Raw genomic sequence first — 21,178 nt, 5'->3', positions numbered from 1 at the left:
ACGGGTAGAGTTTCGCATTTTTGAGGTACTTCGCTTTACATTATACAAGAGATTCTACAATTTCACATATAATTTTAATAAAATTATTTACATATTTATGAAATTCGTAACAAGTGTTAATAATTAACAGCAAAAAATTAAACCATAGCTTAGGGAGTATGAACTGGAATTTAGAAAATTAAACAAATGTGAAATTTTGAAAAATTTCAATTCTCATATTTATTGCTCGGATTTCCTTAAGCCTGCGTTTAGGTTTTCAGACAAGGGTTTAATAAAATAATACTAGTATCCTTAAACTGAGGTAGAAAACAAAAATAACTCGAATTATATTTATTCAAATTTTGTCATAGTAGAACAGTTGTTCCTAGTTTTAAAACAGTGTAAAATAAACGCGCTCCACAAACATAGAAATATTTCATGCATCAGAATTTGCCTCAGAATCATGCATCAGAATTTGCCAGTCACGACAACAATATACAGAACCGAGTCTTATTTCATTACATAATCAATCATTATAACGACATTTATCGGTATCATTAAAATAATTACATAAATATTCTACATTATTAAAAGTTTATTTAAAAGTATCCACCTGGTTTTAAAGCTGGGTCAGGTATCTGTCTTATCAGACTGTTGATTCATCTGGTACAGAAGACATAAAATTATATACAACTTCTATTTTTCTTGCTTTTAGAATTTTCTACTTATTTCTGTTTCAGTTTGTGTTTGGTGTGAGAGGTAAAAAAATCAGTACAAACTGAGCAAAAATGAGAACAATCATAGTTAATTAAATATTTGTTAGAATTCAAATTCTCTGATGATTTTACTGATAAAGAGGTAACTTTTCATTGAAAGTCAGAAGAAAGGAATGCATTGACGCATAGTTTGGTCCGATTTTATTGAATAACATTTAAATGAAAGCCAGATCTGGATCTTATACCCTTTTGAACACCGCGACAGTTGCTTTGGAAGATTCAATAGCTACCGGTGCTCCTAACGCAGAATTATCAAGATCATATTTTATTTGTTCTTCATAAACATTTACGATACTTTTAGCTTGTTCAAAACATTCACTTGGATAAGGACAATCAATGAAAATCAACATTGCCTCTTTATGCAAGACTTCACTCACGTTCTGAAAAGAAAAATAAGCATAAATCAATGATTATGAAACATATGTTACAATACTGGAGATTTAAGTGGGCAATGAAATATAAGCTTCCAGGTATACAGCTATGTATATATTAAATGCAGAATGACGACAAATAAACTGCTGAAATACAGTAATAAAATAGTTTAAATAAGTATATTATAATAAAATAGTATTGATGATATTTTAATGATGAGATTTCTGTCAATGATATTCAGCCTGCAGAATTACTACTAATATAAATATAAAAGAAACCATTTATCTCATAAAACACAATCGAAGGTTAAGTCACGCTAATAATTTGGACTTTAACTGTTATCATAAACTTAGTCTCTTAATTTTCCATCTTACGCATTTCAGAAAAATTCAGATTTTCAATTTTCAAAGGAGATGCAGAAAGTTAAAAAATACAGGGCATCCGAGACGAAACGCCTTAATTTAAAATGCTATGTAATACGCCATGTATCCTATAAAAAGAATAAAATACATACAGAAAAATTAAATAATAAAATTCATAAAACAATACAGGTCAACATTTTGAAGTTTTGTTAGTGCTATCATGCTATTTCTTAGCTAGTGCTATTTCTTAGTTAGTGCTATCATGCTTATTTTCCCACGAGTGGGACAAACAATCTAATCAAGAGTCGATTTCTCTTTAGGTGTTCTTTAGCGCTGAAGAATGTCTTCGACAAACGTTACTTGTTTGGTTTTGTCGTCGGGATTCATCTCATTAACCACTGCAATTTGTATGCATAAAGCTTTAGGCCCTTGTGTAGCAAGCACATCGTGGATAATTGATTTTTGGATAACAAGCACACGTGACTCTATAAGGTATTTCTCCCACTTCCCTAGCGTGCCTTCGTGGTGTAACGGTAGCACGCTGGGCCGGTATTCCAGAGGTCCATGGTTCGATTCCCCGCGAAGGCGTTTGCTATTTTTCATCTCTCTGGCTTCCAAAAAATCCTAATGACCCTACAAATGGCGCTCCAACTAAAAGGGTTGTGGATGATGATTCTCCACATCCAGGATTTGGCGACTAGGTCCCTTAAATCCCTAATCGCCCTTTAAAAAGGGGAGTATGTAAGATATTTCTCCCACTTCCCTAGCGCGCATTCGTGGTGTAACGGTAGCACGCTGGGCCGGTATTCCAGAGGTCCGTGGTTCGATTCCCGGTGAAGGCGATTGCTAATTTTTCATCTTGCCTGCTTCCAAAAAAATCCTAATGACTCTACAACCCCATACGAAAGAATTTCTAAGCACTTCTTGTAAACGTATCTGAAATGCTATCAACTATCTCCTCTGATGTTCTTGATGGCCCAAGTGTGTTTCAAATTTAAGCGTTTCATTTTAGACAACCTAAAGAACAGTTAAAGTGTAGTATGTGAAATTCGATGTATACTGCAAGAGGGAAAAAAGGGGGGACATTTCTATATCTCCCGTTCTAGTGGGCCGATTGGGGAAATTCAAATTGCGTTTTTCATGTTTCGAAAAAGCATCTTAATATATATATTAGATTTATACATAGCACTGTTCTAATGTAGGTATTTTGACACAAAATCGGACATTTTCTGAAATGACGTGCCAATTTGCCAATTTTCGATTCTACGACTCAAATTATGCCCAAATATTAAATTTTGTAAACTTTGGTACGAAATTTATGGAGAAATTCAAAAATTTATCTTGGCGCGCCTTGTGCTAAGAATAATTCGCTTGGCGAACTTCTTTATTTGTAGAAGCTTAATTTCCTTTCCTGTTTTTCATTGTACAGGAGAGGGAAAAAGTCATCATTCATTATTTGAAATAATTTCAACAAAGTGCATAAACCGCATTTGGCGTTATTACCGCTTATAACAAATATGCGAAATTCCAGAACTCGCCGAAATGTAAATTCATGTATATTCTAGGAAATTTTGAGTAAAAAATACTAATTTTTTGCAGGTATGTTTAGAAATACATCTACTTTAAGATGAGGGTAAAAATTTTATAGGTTATAATTCACAATAGTTTTCGAAAAAAATTATAAAAATTATTTAAAAATACAAATTTAAAAAATAAATCATAAAAAATGGGCAAATTTTATTTGGAATGAACCTAAATTTCGAAATGTGAAAGGAAGAATCAAATAAGTTTCATGAAAGGAAGAGATGTTAATAAATATGTATCAAATTCAATTAACATGGAGCAGGTAAAATTTTGAGAGTTAATGTTTTAAAAACTATCCGTACGATATTTTCAAAACTTGGCAGTTTAGCATAATTTGAGTCGCAGAATCGAAATATGGAAAAATCTTGACGTGTCATTTCAGAAAATGTGAGATTTTGTTTCAAAATACCTATATTAAAACAATGCTAAATATAAACCTAATATATATCCTATGTCGCGCTTTCGAGGCATGAAAAACGCAAGTTGAATTTCATCAATCTGCCCAGTAGAATGGGATATATAGAACAATCCCCCTTTTTTTTAGTCCAAAGGGGATTTGTCCCTGAAGGACTATTGTTTTCCGTTTTGCGATTTTGCGTTGAAAACTTGAAAGTTGAAAGAGGCTGTATCACTTTTCTAACTGTTGCCACAAAATACTATCGCCCTGTATTATATTTGAAGAAATTAAATAATGAAGAATCTGCATAAGTGTAGGTATATTTCTTACATTGTGATAAAACAACGGTACCTAGAGCTATCCACTTTTGAATGACGTAATCCTACTGCGAATATGGACACCTGAAAGCCCAAATTTAAAATTTAGAATTTGTTTTATTATCGATTTCATATTTTGTAAAGCGTTTGTAAGTTTTTGATTAAGAAACTCAACAATTTCAAAGCGGTCAATGGCAACACTATGACAATTTTTTTTTATCTGGAGCGCGCGAGGCTGTGTATCGGAAATCTTAAAAATATGTTCTTTTAAAATTATTTTGTGATATTGCTGTTGAATTAAATTTTATGTTTTAAGTGCGAAGAACATGATATTTAATAAATGAAGGTATCACGCACACAATACGTTAAAAAAACTCCCCTTTGCGTACAATATGAAATCTAAAAGCTTTTAGATTTTCTTTTTTATTTTATGTTATTTATTTATTTATTAACCTTTTGAACCATATGTACACTATTGTGGCTAAACGTAACAGATGTAAAATAAATTACTGATTTGTTAGTGTGTTTAGTCATCATTGCTCATACTTGCTACCACCATTCAGCTCATAAACAGCTTTTTTAATATTACATGAAATGTGTATTATTTGTATCTCGCAAATTGGCTACAGTGTTATATATTTTTCTACAGTAAGATAATTTCTTGTATTCTTTTGTAAATTTTTCGAACGTTTAAGCGCACCATCGGGCAAACTCTAACACAGCTGAATATTATTAGTTCGACTGACAGGTGAGTAAATCTCAACCGACAGGTAAGCTGCATGGGAGGTTTCATGGATTTCATTATGTGCAATATGAATATGAACCAATTTTCCTTGAAGCATTTTCTACGAAAACATCCTTCCCCTTAAACAGATAGCCTTCATGTATTTTGCTGTAATTCAAATAATCCAAGAATAATGATTAAACTCCATTAAGTATTATAGAGTGTTTCAGCAAATTGGTTACACAATTTCAGGAAAGATAGAGTACACCTAAACGATGGAAAATCGCATAGCAGTGCTTGGTCGAAAAGGCTTTTCTAGCACGGTAGTGACAACATAAAACACAAGAAAGGAAAAACATGAAAAGGGTGAGGAAGCATGTTTATTATGCTTAGTACAGCAGAAATCAAGAAATAAGAACAGAAGCAGACAACGATCGTCATCAAAGAAGGTGTTCGAAGTTATGACTCCAGACGCAGGCCTCGTATCTCAAATACTTGTAATATCTGATATTGTGGAAAATACCGGGCTTGTCCCGGACAACTCCACCAGCTTTGACAATATGTGCAATAAGTTCCTCAGCATTTCTAACGGAGGTTTCATATACCAATGTTTTGACGTACCCTCAGAGGAATGCAAGAAATACCTGGCGATCTTACTAGCCAATGCACCGGACCACCCCTGCCGATCCCATGTTGAGGGTACATTTCGAACGTAATTTTGTACACCTTCGTTGACCGTCTTTTTTGATCTTATTTCTTAGTTTCCATTGCACTAAAATATAATAAACATATATCCTCACCCTGTTCGTGTCCTTCCTTTTTTGTATTTTATATTGTCACTGCCGCGCCAGGAAAGCGTTTCCGACCATGCATTTCTATTTGTTCTTCCATCGTCTTGGTGTACTCTAGCTCTCCTGAAAGTTTGTAACCGATTTGCTGAAACACCCCGTATGTAACCTTTTGTAAGTTATAACCAAAATGCTTATTTTTTGCTTTTCATCTCTTCATTTTCTAGTTGATATAAGGTATTTCTCCCGCCTTCTTAGCATGCCTTCGTAGTGTGGTGGTCTGCACGCTCGGCGCAGAGTCCGTGGTTTGATTCCCGGCTAAGGCGTTGCTCATTTTTCATTTCTCCTGCTTCCAAAAAAATCCTAATGTCTCTACATTATTTTCGCTGCGCAAATAAGTATGCTTGGTTTCTTTTCATATCTTTGAAATTTGAAAGTCACCAGAAAGCTTTGTATAAACAAATCTGATTAAATGTTACAATTTTTGTCTGCCGATCTTTAGTATAGTAGCTAATTGCTATACTGCTCATTTAGAAATGCATTCTTTTATTGCATTTCTAGATAACCAGATATGCATTGAAACACACACATGCATTAAAAAAAATAGGAGTTGAAGGTTTTGAAATTTTCTTTATCAGTGAGACGTGTTAAGATGGAATGTCAGATTATAATTGCAGAGGAGATGAATACTTCATTATTTGCAGAATCATGACAAGTAGGCATTTCTTGAGACCAAATTATATTTACTTACTTTGTATGTTATGTCGATGTAGATGATAAATCTGTTCTTCCTACAAATGCAGGTCATTTTAATGATTAAAGGTATAGTCAAAGTCTATTTTATATACCACAACTTATATTTGTTTCTCTACTCGTATTTATTATTCCTCTCTACTGCTACACTGCATAAATGTTAAATCATACTGTTCTGATAGGCATAGGAATTATGCGAGATGATAAAGAAAAATTTTTTTATTAAATTTAAAATTCTCTTTTTATCACATTGCAATATTTTCCCAGACTGGAGGTGTAAAATTTTTCTTTTATCTAGCAACATATATTATTACACATTAGACATCGAATTACTATAATGTAAGGTTTATATTTATTTTAACTAAGATTTATTTTAAGTTTAAGCTATCTTTCCTGTCAAGCCTTACTTTCCCCTGGAATTGCCAATGCCAGAGTATGTAAATTTTATTAGAACGCGCAAAGTATTCAAATTTTTAGCAGAAGTAATTTGAGTTAAATAGAAGGGAAACGAGTTTGTAGGTGTGCTTTCTTGATTCACGAGCGTGAAGGTTGCTAGGTAGAAATTTAAGAACTGCGCGTTTCGGCCTGTGAGCCTACTTCGGGAGTTAGTTGAATCTTTCAACTTCTTATTAAGGAAGTTTGCTGAAATCTCAGCTGTATCTTAGAACGCGGTTAAGTTAGTCACGTTTATAGAGCCTCGTAGGTAGTGACTTGGTATTTATTCATTTTTAGTTGCACTTTCTTATTTTTATTTAACCGCCGGGTCGGCGTAGTTTGTGAGCGTCAAGTGAACGCATCTGTAACTTCTAAAGTGGAATAAAAAGGGAGTTAAACCCTTCTTAAGAGTTTTTAATTCCAGTTCTTAGCAGTCACTACTATTGTTGCGGGCAAGTTGGGGCCACGCAACATCACAATAATATGAATAATTATGGCATTAAATTTGCTGCAAAAACCTTTTGCGTACGAGGTATACGTTAAAAAGTTTAAGTTAAGATTTACATAGAATTTTGGTATGTTCGTGTATCTAAAATTTCAACATTTACCGTAGTCATACACTAAACTACTATGACTACTATGATCATCACCTAAACTCCTTGAATTATTAGTTTATCGTTCTTGCGCACTTTTTGTTGATGACATTTTGCTCTATTTTCTACCTTATCTATCTCATCTTCCAAAACATTAAATTCGTTATCATTGTGAAGTGGTCATTAATTTGTTTAAAAGTTATGAAATTACTTTCATGTAAAACCTCAAGAGGTTCAGGCCATTTTAAATTCTAACAATTATTTTAGATAAATAAACTATGCGCTAGTGATAAAACCTCTCCTGAAAAGTACTCACAAAGCATTAGTACTCCATTGATTGAAACTTCATACAGAAATCTGCGCAAACTCAATTACAACAAAGAATAAACAAAAAATTAGAACATTAATGATAGCGGAATTACTTTACTTGAAAATATGAAGAACCAGCCGTAAACAGGGGCTGATAGAGAGTTTACTTTAATTTATAACTATATATTTAATCTATTTTGAAGGTATGCTAACCTAACGGTATTTCGCTGAGATTTAAATTTATGTCAAAGAGCTAACGTCCTGATTACGATGAATCTTGCACAAACTCAGATTAAAATTCAAGAGCTTTATTTAGCTACTTGTAGGGGTTTACAATTAAAAAGACAATTTAAAAGCTAAAGGACTGAAAATTTATTGACATTACTTGATGACAATTATTCGACTTAATATGAATGTACAATTACTAAAATCAATTCTTCTACAATAAGAAACAAATGGTCTTTAAAAATATGAACTTACCAACAACGAGTGCCAACGGAAATTCATGCAACCTCTGACCAATACAAAACTCTTTCAAAACGAATTGGCGCTAGCACTTATAACAGCAAAACGGCTTTTTTCTTATCAAGACAAAAGCTTTTAACTAGCTTCTTGAACAGGTTTTAATTTGCATTATTTCCTGATATCAATTAGCTTTGTATATGACTTGAATGAAAGGTAACATAGGATAATATCTAAATTAAATTTAGATATTAGTAAAAGATTTAAAATAATTGTAACGGTGCAAATTGAAGCTTTCCAAACTATTTAAAAATACATTATTTTAATTCATATCTTACACAAGTTAAGTTGACCTTCCTTTACATAAACAGGTGTGCTTTTCATTCTCTGTGTCCTAGACCGCATTACAATTGTGCCATTAAACCAGTTTTTAGAGTACCAGTAAAATTACATTAAGAAGTTGAACCGCAAATATATACTTGGTTGCACTTAAGTTATTTTTAATAATAATTTTGATTCTTAGGGCAAATGAAGGCTCTTTTATTGAGGATTAGGAAGAAGTAACGATATAAATGTCTTTTTGACAGCAAAGATGTTAAAACCTTTTGTGGCTCGTAAATAGTTCTTTGCGCAAAAAAGTCCATCATCTGCAGTTGAAAAGAGAAAACATAATATATAAATCATATTTATCATCCGAACAACTTAAATCGTACGTATATGCATTCAAGCATTCACTGCTCTTATATATAATATAAAAAAAAGCATTATTTTTTTATGCCATCAGCATTACTACTTTCGTGAAGTTTAGTTAATTGATTAAAGCAACTCGAGGACTATCTGCCTGTTGTACTACTGTCATGGACTTGAGGAATACTTTTCCGGAGGACTTTCTTTGAGAAACTGGTTTGTTTTCACGCTACATATGGAGAAAACCACTAATGCTGTTATCACATCTATAGACGCGCGCGCTTACCCGGGACAATTCCGAGAAACGAGATTCTAGTAGCACGGCTTTAAGCGGCAGGCTTCCGAGAAATGTTTCGTCTAGCTAGGAGGAACGTGTCCCGGCTACGAGCAACATTTTAAAACTTTTCCCAAAATGTTCCGGCTGGAGACGTGTTCCTCGAACGTTCAACCAATCAGACGAAAGATCAGCTTCTGAAGGATCATGGGTAACTTTCAATATGGCGATGGCTCTCACTGTGAAGTGATGGATGGTGGAAATAGAGGCCGATTTAATTATTGCTGTTTTGTTGTAATACAACTGCCTGAGTCATTTTTTAAATGTGTATATATTCATTAAATATATAATCGTGGAAATTTCAGAGTTGACATTATTTTACGACATTCTTGCATTTCGGATTTGTTTACAAATTGTTCGTAGCCAAAAGTTCGCCAAATTTGTCGTATTTCGTGCTGATCGTGTATTATAACACTGTTATATAATAGAATTTTATTTCTTAAATTTAAGTTGAATAATTTTTTAAAATCCGTTTGTATATGCGCGGCTTTTCTCCTAATTACTTATCTTTTAAATTGTTAACTGCATAATCAGTGACACATTTTAAACAGCATAAAAGATGCATAAAAAAGAAAAGCATAGCTTATGTAATAATGAGAATACTCATTAAATTTGTCTATTATTTTCATGTTATTAATGAAATACTTTTTGAATTATAAATACATTAGAAACTATACTTTTATTGGAAATGCTACATATTGAAAATTTATGGATTTATTATTATGCATGATGAAAAACATTTGTATATACATTTATTAATATAAATCTTATTCATTACATTAATACTAATAAATATATATTAACAACTTCTAAAACATCGCATCTCTCTATCTGTATGTAAATATATGACTTATTAGATGTGTATATACATATGTATGTATGAATACAAAAATGAACATTGCCATGAAGTTTATTTGAAGTTACTTTTAATTCAGATAACGATTATGTAATTGGCAGCAACTATAGTTATCAGTTCTTTGCAAATTATTAAGGGTATGTAATAATCAGTTGAAAAATAATTGATGAGTATTTGTGTACTAAAGAGTGTACACATTTTGTTATTGGGTTAATTCATAATTATATCATACGTATGATCTACGTAATAAAAACATGACTAATAAATAATAAGAAATGTAACAGCTGTGCATTTATAACATTTGATTACTTAAAACAGCGCTCAACTGATTATCACCTTCATGTCTGTTTACATAATGAATTGCACTTTCCAATTAAGTGCACGGGCCTACTAGTGGCCGAAGCGTCGTTGAAAACTGGTAGTTCTGTCTCAGGTTAGAATGCCGCGAACGGGCTGGCTACATGACGCTTCCTTGGTTTGCCCCATTTGTAACTGGTATACGAGCCAGTTTTAAAAAATCTTCTACAAAGGAATCCCTCCTGTTGTTATCCCTCGAGGCTTTGCGGTAATCACATAAAACCAACTGAGCCCACCAGCGGCCAAGCGGTAAAGTCGCTGGACACTGGTAGTTCGGTCCGAGGTTCGAATCCCGCGAACGGGCTGGCTGCATGGACGCTTTCGTGGTTTTCCCCATGTGTAACGTGTAGACGAGCCAGTTTCCCTTAGAAAGTCCTCCCCGAAGGCATCCCTTCCCTTAGGCAGATAGCCCTAGTGTGCTTTGCTGTAATATCAATAAATCAAACCATAAAACAAACTCATGTTGTGAACACCTAATTTCTAGAGTTGGTATAATTAATGTGTTTTAGGTGTATTACCGAGTGTTCTATGGGACAGTAAACAACTCGCACATGTTTGATTGCTTATGTATTCATATGCTTTATTTGATCTTCATTTTGCTGAATAGTATCTGCTGGCTGTAAGGAGGTAAATATCAGCCATATAGATTTTTGTCATTTGAATGGACAGAACAGTAATTATGAGCCATAAAGTTAGTCAGAAAATGCTTTCACCAGGTCACAAATTTTCCAGTGAGCCATCAAATTTTCATTGAAATGCAGACAACAGAAAATACACATAAGCGATGTGTGATAAATAGACTTATCCAGCACATGTTTTTAAACTATTCTTAGAGTGTATACAGAATTTGGCTATTACTGATGTAATTGATTGCTATAACCAGAAGTGTGTTTATCTGATACATGAAGTGCCAGAGTGGAGATCAAAGTGATTAACTTGATAGCAATCACCTTTCTATTATCTTCCATTACTAACAATAAAGTTTAAAACGAAAAGCGTGTGAGCGATTCAAAACAACACGAAGAAGCGAATGTCACTTGAAAGGAAACGTCACTTTCGCCAATCTGAGCGATAACTGATTATTGTTTGGCTTTCAGCTTGTTTGCCAAGTGAAGAAGGTAACCCTATTTCGCCAAAGGCCGTTTCTCAGAACTGTTGCTACAAACGTTTTGTTCCGGCAACAAACAGCTAATGTGATAACGGCTTAAAACGGTCAAGCAACAAGCCTCATTCGCCAGGATTCCAACCCGGATCGAATTACCGCGCATTCGATGTTTAGCGGTTCCATCAACTCAGCCAGTGAATGGGGACCTTTGTCTTGATACTGTTACTTTTTTTTTTCTGATTTGATTGGAGTGAACAACGGCGACATTTGATGAAATAACGAAACACACTTGATTTAGCCAATATTAATCCGGACAGCTCCAAAGTCACTTTTTACAGTTGTCGAAGAAATACAATAAACACGCTGGAACAATCAGCGACACAGCCTTCAAGTTATCAGGCTATAACGGTGGAGACAGCTTCACTGAAAAGCAACAGAGTACAGCTTCCGACTCTGCTCGGTCGATCTCGGAACTCCACGTGTTCTCGAGACTCTCCACGCTACAACTCGGGATGCACTCGACGACACACAGAGCACAGCTCCCGACTTTTCGGTCCAGTCGTCCCCGGACCTCAACACGCTCTCTCGACGAAGCACTAATTCGCGACGCCCTAAAAGACTCTTTTGATGCACTCGATGACCACCTCGGCGCTAGACTTCGAGACACTCGCTCAGTTACTGACTATCAGCTTGCTAGACGAGGCAAACACACTAACTGACTGCGGACCAGCAGGGTTTGTGTAGTTTTCGTCTTGTGTTCGAGAACATTCTGGGCTAAACCGGTAAGAATTCGTTTCAGAAGGTTCTCCATTTGTCTATGGTATATCGCCAATCCTCGCCAAATGGGCGGTTTCTCTCCAAATGTGGCAACCCTGCCGTGCATTTTATGGCAACCCTAAAACTGCTTTGCGGGGAAGCTATCTTACCGCGCCTGGACGTTTCGTAACAATACTATTATATTATTAGCTGATTTACAGTTTAAGGATATTTACGTTTTTTAAGTTACGTTTACAACGCCAGTTTAAAGTAATTTACTTTCATAAACGGCAAATAAAGAAGAATAAAATATAAAATACACGGTTAAAAACTCATGTGCAATTTTCCTGCTAGGAATTAATGTTCACCATATGATTTCAAAATAAAATTAAATTGGAGAAAAAATAGCTTAATTTTACGTTGCTTAACTATTACTTGTATTTAGTATTAACAAGTCTCTATGTTACCAGCGAGTTATTGTAATGCTTTAGTTAAAGTCTAACTTAGTACTTAAATTAGCTGTTTACCTAAGACGCACTCGTAAAATTTGAAGCGTTGCTAAACGTTTGCCTGTGGTAATTTAGCAATCCATCAATCAGCATAACTTCTTGTCTTCTTAACTCTCAAGTTTGTTTCTGAGGATTTGAGACATAGAACGTCTATTTGCACAAAACGCTATTCAAGTTTTCTCTATACTAACATGTCCCAGTAGAGTCAATCTTGAGGACTATCCTCGCTATTGTGAATAATTTGGTTGGCGATAGGATTAAAATGCTAAAATATTGCAGCTCTGAAGTCCACCGAGACAGCAACTAGCCGAAGGATTATTGGTCCAAGTGAAATACGTACCATGTACCATCTCAACAGGCATATTTACTAAAGAATTTTAAGAAGGTTATATGCATACAATTTAGGTTTTCCATTCAATTATTACATTCTGCACCGTGTGTTACAAATAATGGTTGCAGTAACGAACTTTACATCGTTTACAATTTAAAAACGTCAGTAGTTTTTACAATACGATTACTTGCAATACAATTACTTTAGTTCAGCACCGGTGATTTGGATACATACGCTAATTGATTAATAGCTGTGCACGCCATTTCGAAGTAGATCTGCCGTTCAGACGAGATTTGCGTATGCAAATTGAAAAGATTTTGTATGGGCATACAGGGCCATTGTTCAGTGCATAGCATTTGAAACTGTTAAATAATTTTACATCTAGAATACAGGTAAATAGATTCATGTTACTGAATGTCTAAGTGCTCAAAGCATTCGGCGCCTCACGTCTCTGTGAAATATTAGCATGATTTTGCTTGAAAATGATCATGGGATCCATTAGTTTGGCAATTGCTGCATTGTTATGAAGCAGGTTCGTAGTTCATGCTGACAAGTTATTTGGTGCTAGTTCTCCCAGATGATGTTCTCTGGGAAGGACACATCCAGAATCGTAAGGATCTAGCTCCTTGACATTTCCACGACCGCAGAGTTCTGTAGTACTAGGGCCAAAACTGTGATGGTATGTCATAATAGATTCAAAGCCTGTAGCTACCCACTAATGATGTGTTTTGGTTTGAAATATTGTATGCTTAATGTATACGTAATAGTTTTTGAACTTACACTCATCAATTATCTACAGCACCGAAAATCCTTGAGCCCAACCTGTTAACTTTCTTGTATTTAATAACTCATTTTAGTATTTCTTGCATGAACAGATGAAAATAGAAAAGGAAGTTGGAAAGAATATAAAATTGAAAGTTTAAAACTAGGTATTTAAATTAATAAATCTTTACAATTATGGAGGGGAGCAAGAGGGGAAAGGAAGCTCATTTAAAAGATTACTTTTTAAAGTTTTATTCAGAAAGTTTGGCCGAAATTATAAACAGGAAAAGTTACTCTTGTATTTCAATATATCATTAAATTCTTGTATGATAAATGCTTGAATTAAGAACTAAGTTTCTAAAGAAAAGATTATTATGAAAAAACAGAAAAAAAGAAATTAACTTTCTTATCTTTACATTACCTGAACTAGGCTTAAAGCTCATTCTGTAAAAAATAACTATGCAAAAACTCTAGACTTATAACTTTGCCAGGAGTTGGAACTTGAAGGTTCTTGGTTAGGATGCTTCTTGAAAAAATTAGAGTGGGTTGGTAAGGATGCTTCTTGAAAAAGCTAATATTATAAACTGAGATACAAAGAGAGAAAACCAGTAGAGGACTACTTAAGGATAAAATCTATTATATTTCATTCACATTGTTCAAATGTATTTGTATCTGACTAAGGCGAAGTATACGAAGGCTATCTGCATAAAGAGATATGCCATCGTGAAAGGCATTCCAAGGAAAAACAGCTCAAATTCTTGTCACTCATGGCAAAATCATGCAGCAAGACAATTTAGTCAATACCACGTAATAGATGAAGGTGTTGGTTCGGCAAGATTTCAACCATGCCGTAGTACCAGGTTATAATGGTTTTAACAATTCGGGTTGCTAGTATATGATGAAAAATATTTCAATATTATTAACTGATTTGACGGCAACCTTACTATATGTGACATTGTAAAATACAAATAATTAATTGGTTTGAATACAAGACATATTCTTCTCTTAAAATATCCTTCTAAAAAACCATGCTCGTCTTATAAGGACAGACCGTTTGAAAAGTATTGTTACGAAATGTCAATGTGCGGTAAGACAACTTCCCCACAAAGCAGGTTTAGGGTTGCCAGAAATAGGCAAGGGAAGGCAGGGTTGCCCCATTTTGGCGACATTTGGCGACAAAGTTGGCGATGTGCCATAGACGGATGGAGAACGTTCTGGAACGAATTCTTATTGGTTTAGCCCAGAATGTTCTCGAACACAAGTCAAAAGCTATATAAACCTGCTGATACACAGAGTTAGTGAGAGTACATCGAGTTGATAGTCAGTTTAATCTCGAGTTGGTCTTTGAGTGCACCGAGAGAGTCTCTTAGTGTATTGCGAGTTAATGCATCGTCGAGTTTGATCTTAGCGTATGCCGAGCTTCGGGATCGACTGAACTGAGCAGTCGGGAGCTGTACTCTAGTGTATCGTGGAGTCCATTGCGAGTTGTAGCGTGGAGAGTCTCGAGAGTACGAGGAGTTCCGAGAACGACCGAGCAGAGTTGGGAGCTGTACTCTGGTGCTTTGTCGTGAAGCTGTTTCCCCTGTTATAGCCTGATAGTCTGAAGGCTGTGTCGCTGATTGTTTCAGCGTGTTTATAGTAGTCCTTCGACAACTGTAAACGTGATTTGGGAGCTGTCTTGAATAATACTGGCCAATAAGTGTGTTTTGTTACTTCATCAAGTGTCGTCGTTATTCACGCCGACCCCACAAACCCTTAACGTAACTTAAAGAAGAGAAATAACGTAACAGTATATTGATCTAACTTATCAGTCACCTTTCACGCTGAAAGTAAATATTTATTTCAGTACAATTACTTAATTTTTTTCCGTAAGATATGTTGTTAAGGCCTGTTAATTATCATGTTTTTTTGTATACCTGTAATATATCTAGAAAAAAAAAAAATGCAACCGTTTAATACGCAAGCCATAAATAGAGGGACGTCATTTACGAAAAAGCTGTCACGGGGAAACAAATGAAATAATAAATAATAAATTAAATAAAAACTAATAAATTAAACGGAATCAACACGAAGTAGCTAAATAATAGCTTAAAATGTTAGACTGGAAGTAAGAAATTACTTAAAGCCTTGAGCCGTGCTCCTGCAGTTTCCGGACAAATTTAAGCTCTGATTCGGCAAATCAGTAAATTATTTTGATTTATTTACGGTTTTAATGCAATAAAGATACTCCAGAACGTCTATATAATATTAGTAAAAAGTGAAAATATTAACTTACAACTGCATGCAGTCTTAAAAGTGTTGATATAGCAACCATTCGCGTTACTCTACACTTATTATTTCACAGTTCCTATTTCTAAATACTATCGCTAGATGGCGCTACTAAGCTGAAGCTTAAATTGTAAGTTGCTGAAGTTTGATATTTAAGTTCTGTGCGTGGCAAATCCGGCAGGCTGACGATGGCGCCCAAAGTTGTCACCATCGAGATAGATAAGGCCTGCGCGCTGAGTTACTACGTCACTGCTAGGTCTTCGCGCAGTTTAGCTTCCTTGCTAAACAATGAAACTGGTATCTCATACTATAAAATCAGTCTAAAACAAAATTACAAGCGGCAATATAATGTTTTACAAAGCTTATACGAATATGAAATATTTTCATTTTCTTTTGTTGGTATTTATTTTCAAAACAAAATTATTTGAGAATGGTGTGGTGCTTTTAAAAGCAAATCATTTCTTTGAAGAAAAATTGGTTTTAAAATTCAAGTAGCTAAAATTTTTACTTTGATTTTTCTGCACTGTCTTTGTGTCTCTCGTTGATTCTCATCACCGCATCAAATTTTTTTGTTTCACCCACTACTTTAACAAAATGTTTGCCAGTGGGAACACATGTTTTTCTCTCATTCTATAATTATTGCATATTTTTTATATCTATCATATTAATGTAGCAGGATTATAAAACATCAAACGAATGCAAGAGACTACTTAATATTTAGACTAACATTTAAATGCCCTATATCAGTCAGAAAATTTTTCTGAATGTAATAAATTACTAAATAGTCTAGTCTTAAAATTATTTCTTACTTACATATTGTATGTTAATCTGTATTACAGTTAATGTTTTCCTCTTAATGCTACATAATTATTCGACAGAATCTATAGTTAAATTGAGATAATGTTTATTACATAGCTCTGAAGACTATCAATATTAAAATTCCAAATAAGACAGGAAAAAAGTTTTTTATATAAAGTTATACACAATTTTTTTAAAAATATTTTAAAAATATACGAAATACTTAAAAAACTTTTAGAAACTGAAATTTCTTGCAAATATTTACATCATACCTATTTAACTATAAGCGTTACCTCTGTTCTGAAAATATTTTTTCTATTAATATCCACATGAAAAGAAAATATAAATCCTAACATCATGTTCAAAACTTTTCTGTATAATGTAAGCAATTTTTAAACTTAACTTACATAGCTTTTGGTGGTGCCACGTACTCAAATTAAAGACTGTAATTTAAAAGATAATTAAAAAAATTGTTTTTAAAATTTCATTGAATTGAAATACAATGAAAACAAGTATGTGTACATATGAATTCAATTACTACTGCTTCTTCAATAACTGTACATTTTTAAAATTTCATTTTGCAGTTTCGAAATTTAATTACCTTAATATGAATCTTACATACATTACTTTAGAAACTTTTCTATCATTCTCAGAAAGATTTATATTGCATAACAAATTTTAAATAAACTGATTGCATGATAATAACATATATAAAAGTGAACAGAAGCTATATTAGCTAAACATATGCATTTAAGTTTCATCATGATAAAATGATATTTAATGATTTGCAAAAAACATTGATATTTAAATTTAAGAACACAGTACTCTGCCAAGAATCAAATTTACTCTGCATTTGATATTCTACATATTATGTAATGAAATAAGTGTAATGCTTTTAACCCCTTAGGACAGTTATTTCATGTAAAATTAGTTTCCAATTAAAATAAATAATCATAAATTTTGCTGACAATTTTTATATTACTAGTGTTAGTAATTATTACAAGGGATGATGCTTCAGATGTCAAAAGTAAACATAAATTCAATTCTTAAAACATAATGAATAAAAAATTACAACTTATAAAAGCCAACAAAAAGTTTGCTGAGGGTCCCTTAACCGTGACGTCACAAGCCAGTTTCGTTTCAGAGCGCAGGCCTTATCTATCTCGATGGTGACGCCAAAGTGATGATGTGCCTGGGCGCAGCATCCAGGGAACGCCAAACTCGATGTTAAACATTTTAGAATGAAAAATTTTCTATTCTCGGCAAACAGAAGGGGGGCGAAAAATATTCAGTTTTCCCCGTGTGCTGAAAACCCTAGTTACGGTTCTGCCGACGGAAAAGGAAGGAAGTATTGTTCAAATTTTTAGTCTTCTCTTTAATTTAGCATTTAATCTGCGTTATTGAAATTTATAAAATTTAAGTATCAATTTTCCAAAGTTTGGAGAACACTTAAAAACGAATAGAAATTTTCATTACACATGTCATTCAAGATTACCTGTTACAGAATTATGTATTTTGCGTTCTAAATTCAGACACATTTAATCGCATATAAAAATGTTTCACCTACTATCATTTAAATTTTTTTGCTGAATATGCGGCATTTTCTCCTTCATTTAAATTTGCATAGATAAATGTGTAGGCATCTGAAACTTGTACATACACAGGATGTTTAAACAAGATTATATGTTTAAATAATTCTTGGTTCAGTCAAAAACTTTTGTTCCTAGTTAGTGAAATGAATTGAACAAAATAGGCTCTCAGACAACGACAATTTTGACCACATTACAGATTTTAGTAAAAATAAATCTGTAACTTGGTTGGAAATGTCACTATTTAAATTTTTATGCCGACTTTATAATAAAAGTTCCAACTAAGAAATTGTTCCTTCTCTTAAAAAAGGAGAAGAAGGATGAAGACACATCTTTTTTTGAAAAAGGACATATCTATTTTCTATAGGAAGAAGACATATCTTTTATTCAAAAATGACACTAAAAGAAGCTGTGAAACCTGTTTCTACCTAATAAAAACAACCATCATATCGAAGATTTTAAGAGTAATGTGATGACTGCAAGATATCTAGGTAAAATTTTCAATTTAGCTTTTCTGTAACTGGACAATTAAAAATCCCGTTTCTATGTTAAAAAAAAAAAAAAAAAAAAAAAAAAAAAAAAAAAAAAAAAAAAAAGTTATGTTTAATAAATTTGCATTCTAAAAATTTTGCAGTATTCTTATATTATTATCCCTCGCTTTTCTAGTTACTGATACAGTTAGTAGTATTGATTGCAAAAATATTTCCTTTGATTGACTAATATGGCAAAAGGAAAACAAAAATCCTACTGCCATTCCTCATCACCTTCTTCTACAAACGAGTGCAAAATTATACGTTTGGCATATTTTTATTAGAATTATTACGTAACAAATCTTATATCTATCTCGTAACTTAAATTAAGTGTGTGACATGTGTAAAACGTGTGTAAGTGCATGCGAATTTTTTTGTTTGCTTATTGTTTAATGTGTTAAAGCAAAGCACGCGTTAACTTACGTGTACCTAAGTTCCCTGGAATACCTTCGTGTAGAAATTTCTAAGGAAAACTGGCTCCTGTGTACCGCAAAGCACATAAACCCATGCAGGCTAGGTTATGTTATGTTATTAGAATACGGCAAAACATATGAAAACTATTTGCCTAAATGGAGCGATACCTTCGTCGAGGAATTTCCAATGAAACACATTTACACATTCGGAAAACCGCAAAACCAACTATGCAACTAGCTCGTTAGCCTGGGATAAAGCCCGAGTCGAACTCCTAGTCTTAAACCTTTTACTGCTGAGCGAGGGTATCGTACTTATGCGAATAATACCGATCCAATTTGACAAATTTGTTAAGGTTTTTAAAAAAGCTCATAAAAACCAAACTAAGAATGAGATTTACAAAATTCAAAAAGCAGAATATTACGAAATAAAGATAGAACAAAGTAATGCCGATTGCATTTCAATATCTGTTGAAAAGCATACGGGTAACATCAATATAAATCATTATGAAAACCCAAAACCAATTTTCAAAATTCCTTCGCAATGAAATCAGACTATTTATAACATTTTATAAATTCATTTTAAGACAGAGTTCTCTCGCAGTGCGAATAATACCATATTCTCGCAGTGCGAAGTACCACGGCTACGTAACGATATATCGTCGTTGGCACATCTTTCGAGTGTTGCGAATGACAATATGTCGTCGCTCAGCACTAAAAGGGTTAATCACTCAGTCACTGGCAGATCCCCTTTCAGGCAATCCGTTGGTAGAATCGAAAGCGCGTCTTGCGAACTGTGTTCCTTGAACCCATCCACCGGCTTATTTTGCAAGAGGCTTGTAAGAAGTGAATTATAATTTATTTTACTTACCAGAATTAATTGAAGTTTTTCTTCAGGAGGAAGAAAGGACGTCAATTTTACCATTAACACAACGTCCGCAACACCTAACGCATCCATTAAGTCTTCATTCTCTGAAAACGTTTCATTGGTGAGATCGGCTACCACATATCGGGTACAAACACTGACATCTTTTAACATCTGGCTGAAACTGAAATTTTTAAATTCACAGCATATCACTTTGTCGATGATAGATTGTAAAACACCAACCCATCCAGCTTTAATATCTACTACCGTCAAATGAAGAAAGTTGATGCAGTTGCTGAACTCTTGCAAAGCGCTACAGAATCCGATAATATCACTTCCAGGTCCACCACCTAGACTAACAACATTAAGATATACTCTACTCAGCAGTATATCTAAAAATATCGAAGGTTTCCGATGAAATATTCTCCACATAGCTTGTTTTACTAAACCGGTGTGACACGCTGCATATCGTATTAAATATGCAGAACGATTTACTGGTTTGTTAAAATCTATCCCGGCAAAGTTTCGAAATTTGTTTTTGTGCCCCTGGGCTATAGCTTGCTTCATATAAACAATCGCTTGCATGATATCACATATTTCAATGTCGTACTTTTCTGCTATGGCATAAGCTTCTTTCCTGTACAATTTTAATACTGTCAAGTCGTCACTCACAAAATCGTCATTCATCTCCGGTTCCGAAGACCAAATATTTTTAGAGAATAGTGCCCAAGAAGAATTAAAAACGTCTGCCATCACTTAAACTGAGAGAAATTGTATTATTTAATAACACTTTGAATCAAGATATCACAAACGTTAGAAGTGGCAATTTATTTGTTTTCTGCTTCGAAACCTATTATTTAGGTAATCGGCGTTATCTACAATGCGAAAGCGCGACTGAAAATGCCTGCTCCCTCCTGTGTTTCTAACCAATCAGCTATCGGTTTATTGTTTGATTGATTATGTCGTAATTGCTCTGTATCCAAGGCTAGAAAAGGTATTTTCCCTTTCCGAGTAGACTGCAATAAATGTTTTCTCGAATGATAATAACATAAAAAGATATTTGCACATTCGTCTACCTTCAGTTTCTTCTAACAATGATAAAATTGAGAAAGATAATTCATAAAAATACCCAATAAAGCGCAATATTATTTTATTCACACTGACTGTTTT

General features: G+C 33.8%; 1 protein-coding gene across 1 annotated transcript; it reads right to left on the bottom strand.

Annotated features, from left to right (window-relative positions):
• Positions 1 to 315: 315 nt before the first annotated feature.
• On the bottom strand, positions 316 to 20,888 carry LOC118200640 (uncharacterized). The gene is made up of 2 exons (XM_035372604.2): positions 20,015 to 20,888; positions 316 to 1,135 (listed from the first exon to the last, which is right to left on the bottom strand). Exons 1-2 carry the CDS (start codon positions 20,759 to 20,761, stop codon positions 935 to 937), a joined length of 948 nt encoding a protein of 315 aa, XP_035228495.2. The 5' UTR covers positions 20,762 to 20,888; the 3' UTR covers positions 316 to 934.
• Between the last annotated feature and the right edge of the window lie 290 nt (positions 20,889 to 21,178).

Source organism: Stegodyphus dumicola, chromosome 9, assembly GCF_044657685.1.
Source record: "Stegodyphus dumicola isolate Sdum_Otavi_A_Nest chromosome 9, ASM4465768v1".
In the NCBI taxonomy this organism is placed as follows: domain Eukaryota; kingdom Metazoa; phylum Arthropoda; class Arachnida; order Araneae; family Eresidae; genus Stegodyphus; species Stegodyphus dumicola.
This window is presented reverse-complemented; position numbering and strand designations above follow the sequence as displayed.

Bases quoted from the DNA above. Each gene is read 5' to 3' on its own strand.
- LOC118200640 (XM_035372604.2), bottom strand. From the start codon at position 20,761: ATGGCAGACGTTTTTAATTCTTCTTGGGCACTATTCTCTAAAAATATT. The intron at 1,136-20,014 runs GTAAGTAAAATA...TTTTCTTTTCAG, and splicing joins AAAAACTTCAATTAATTCTG to AACGTGAGTGAAGTCTTGCA.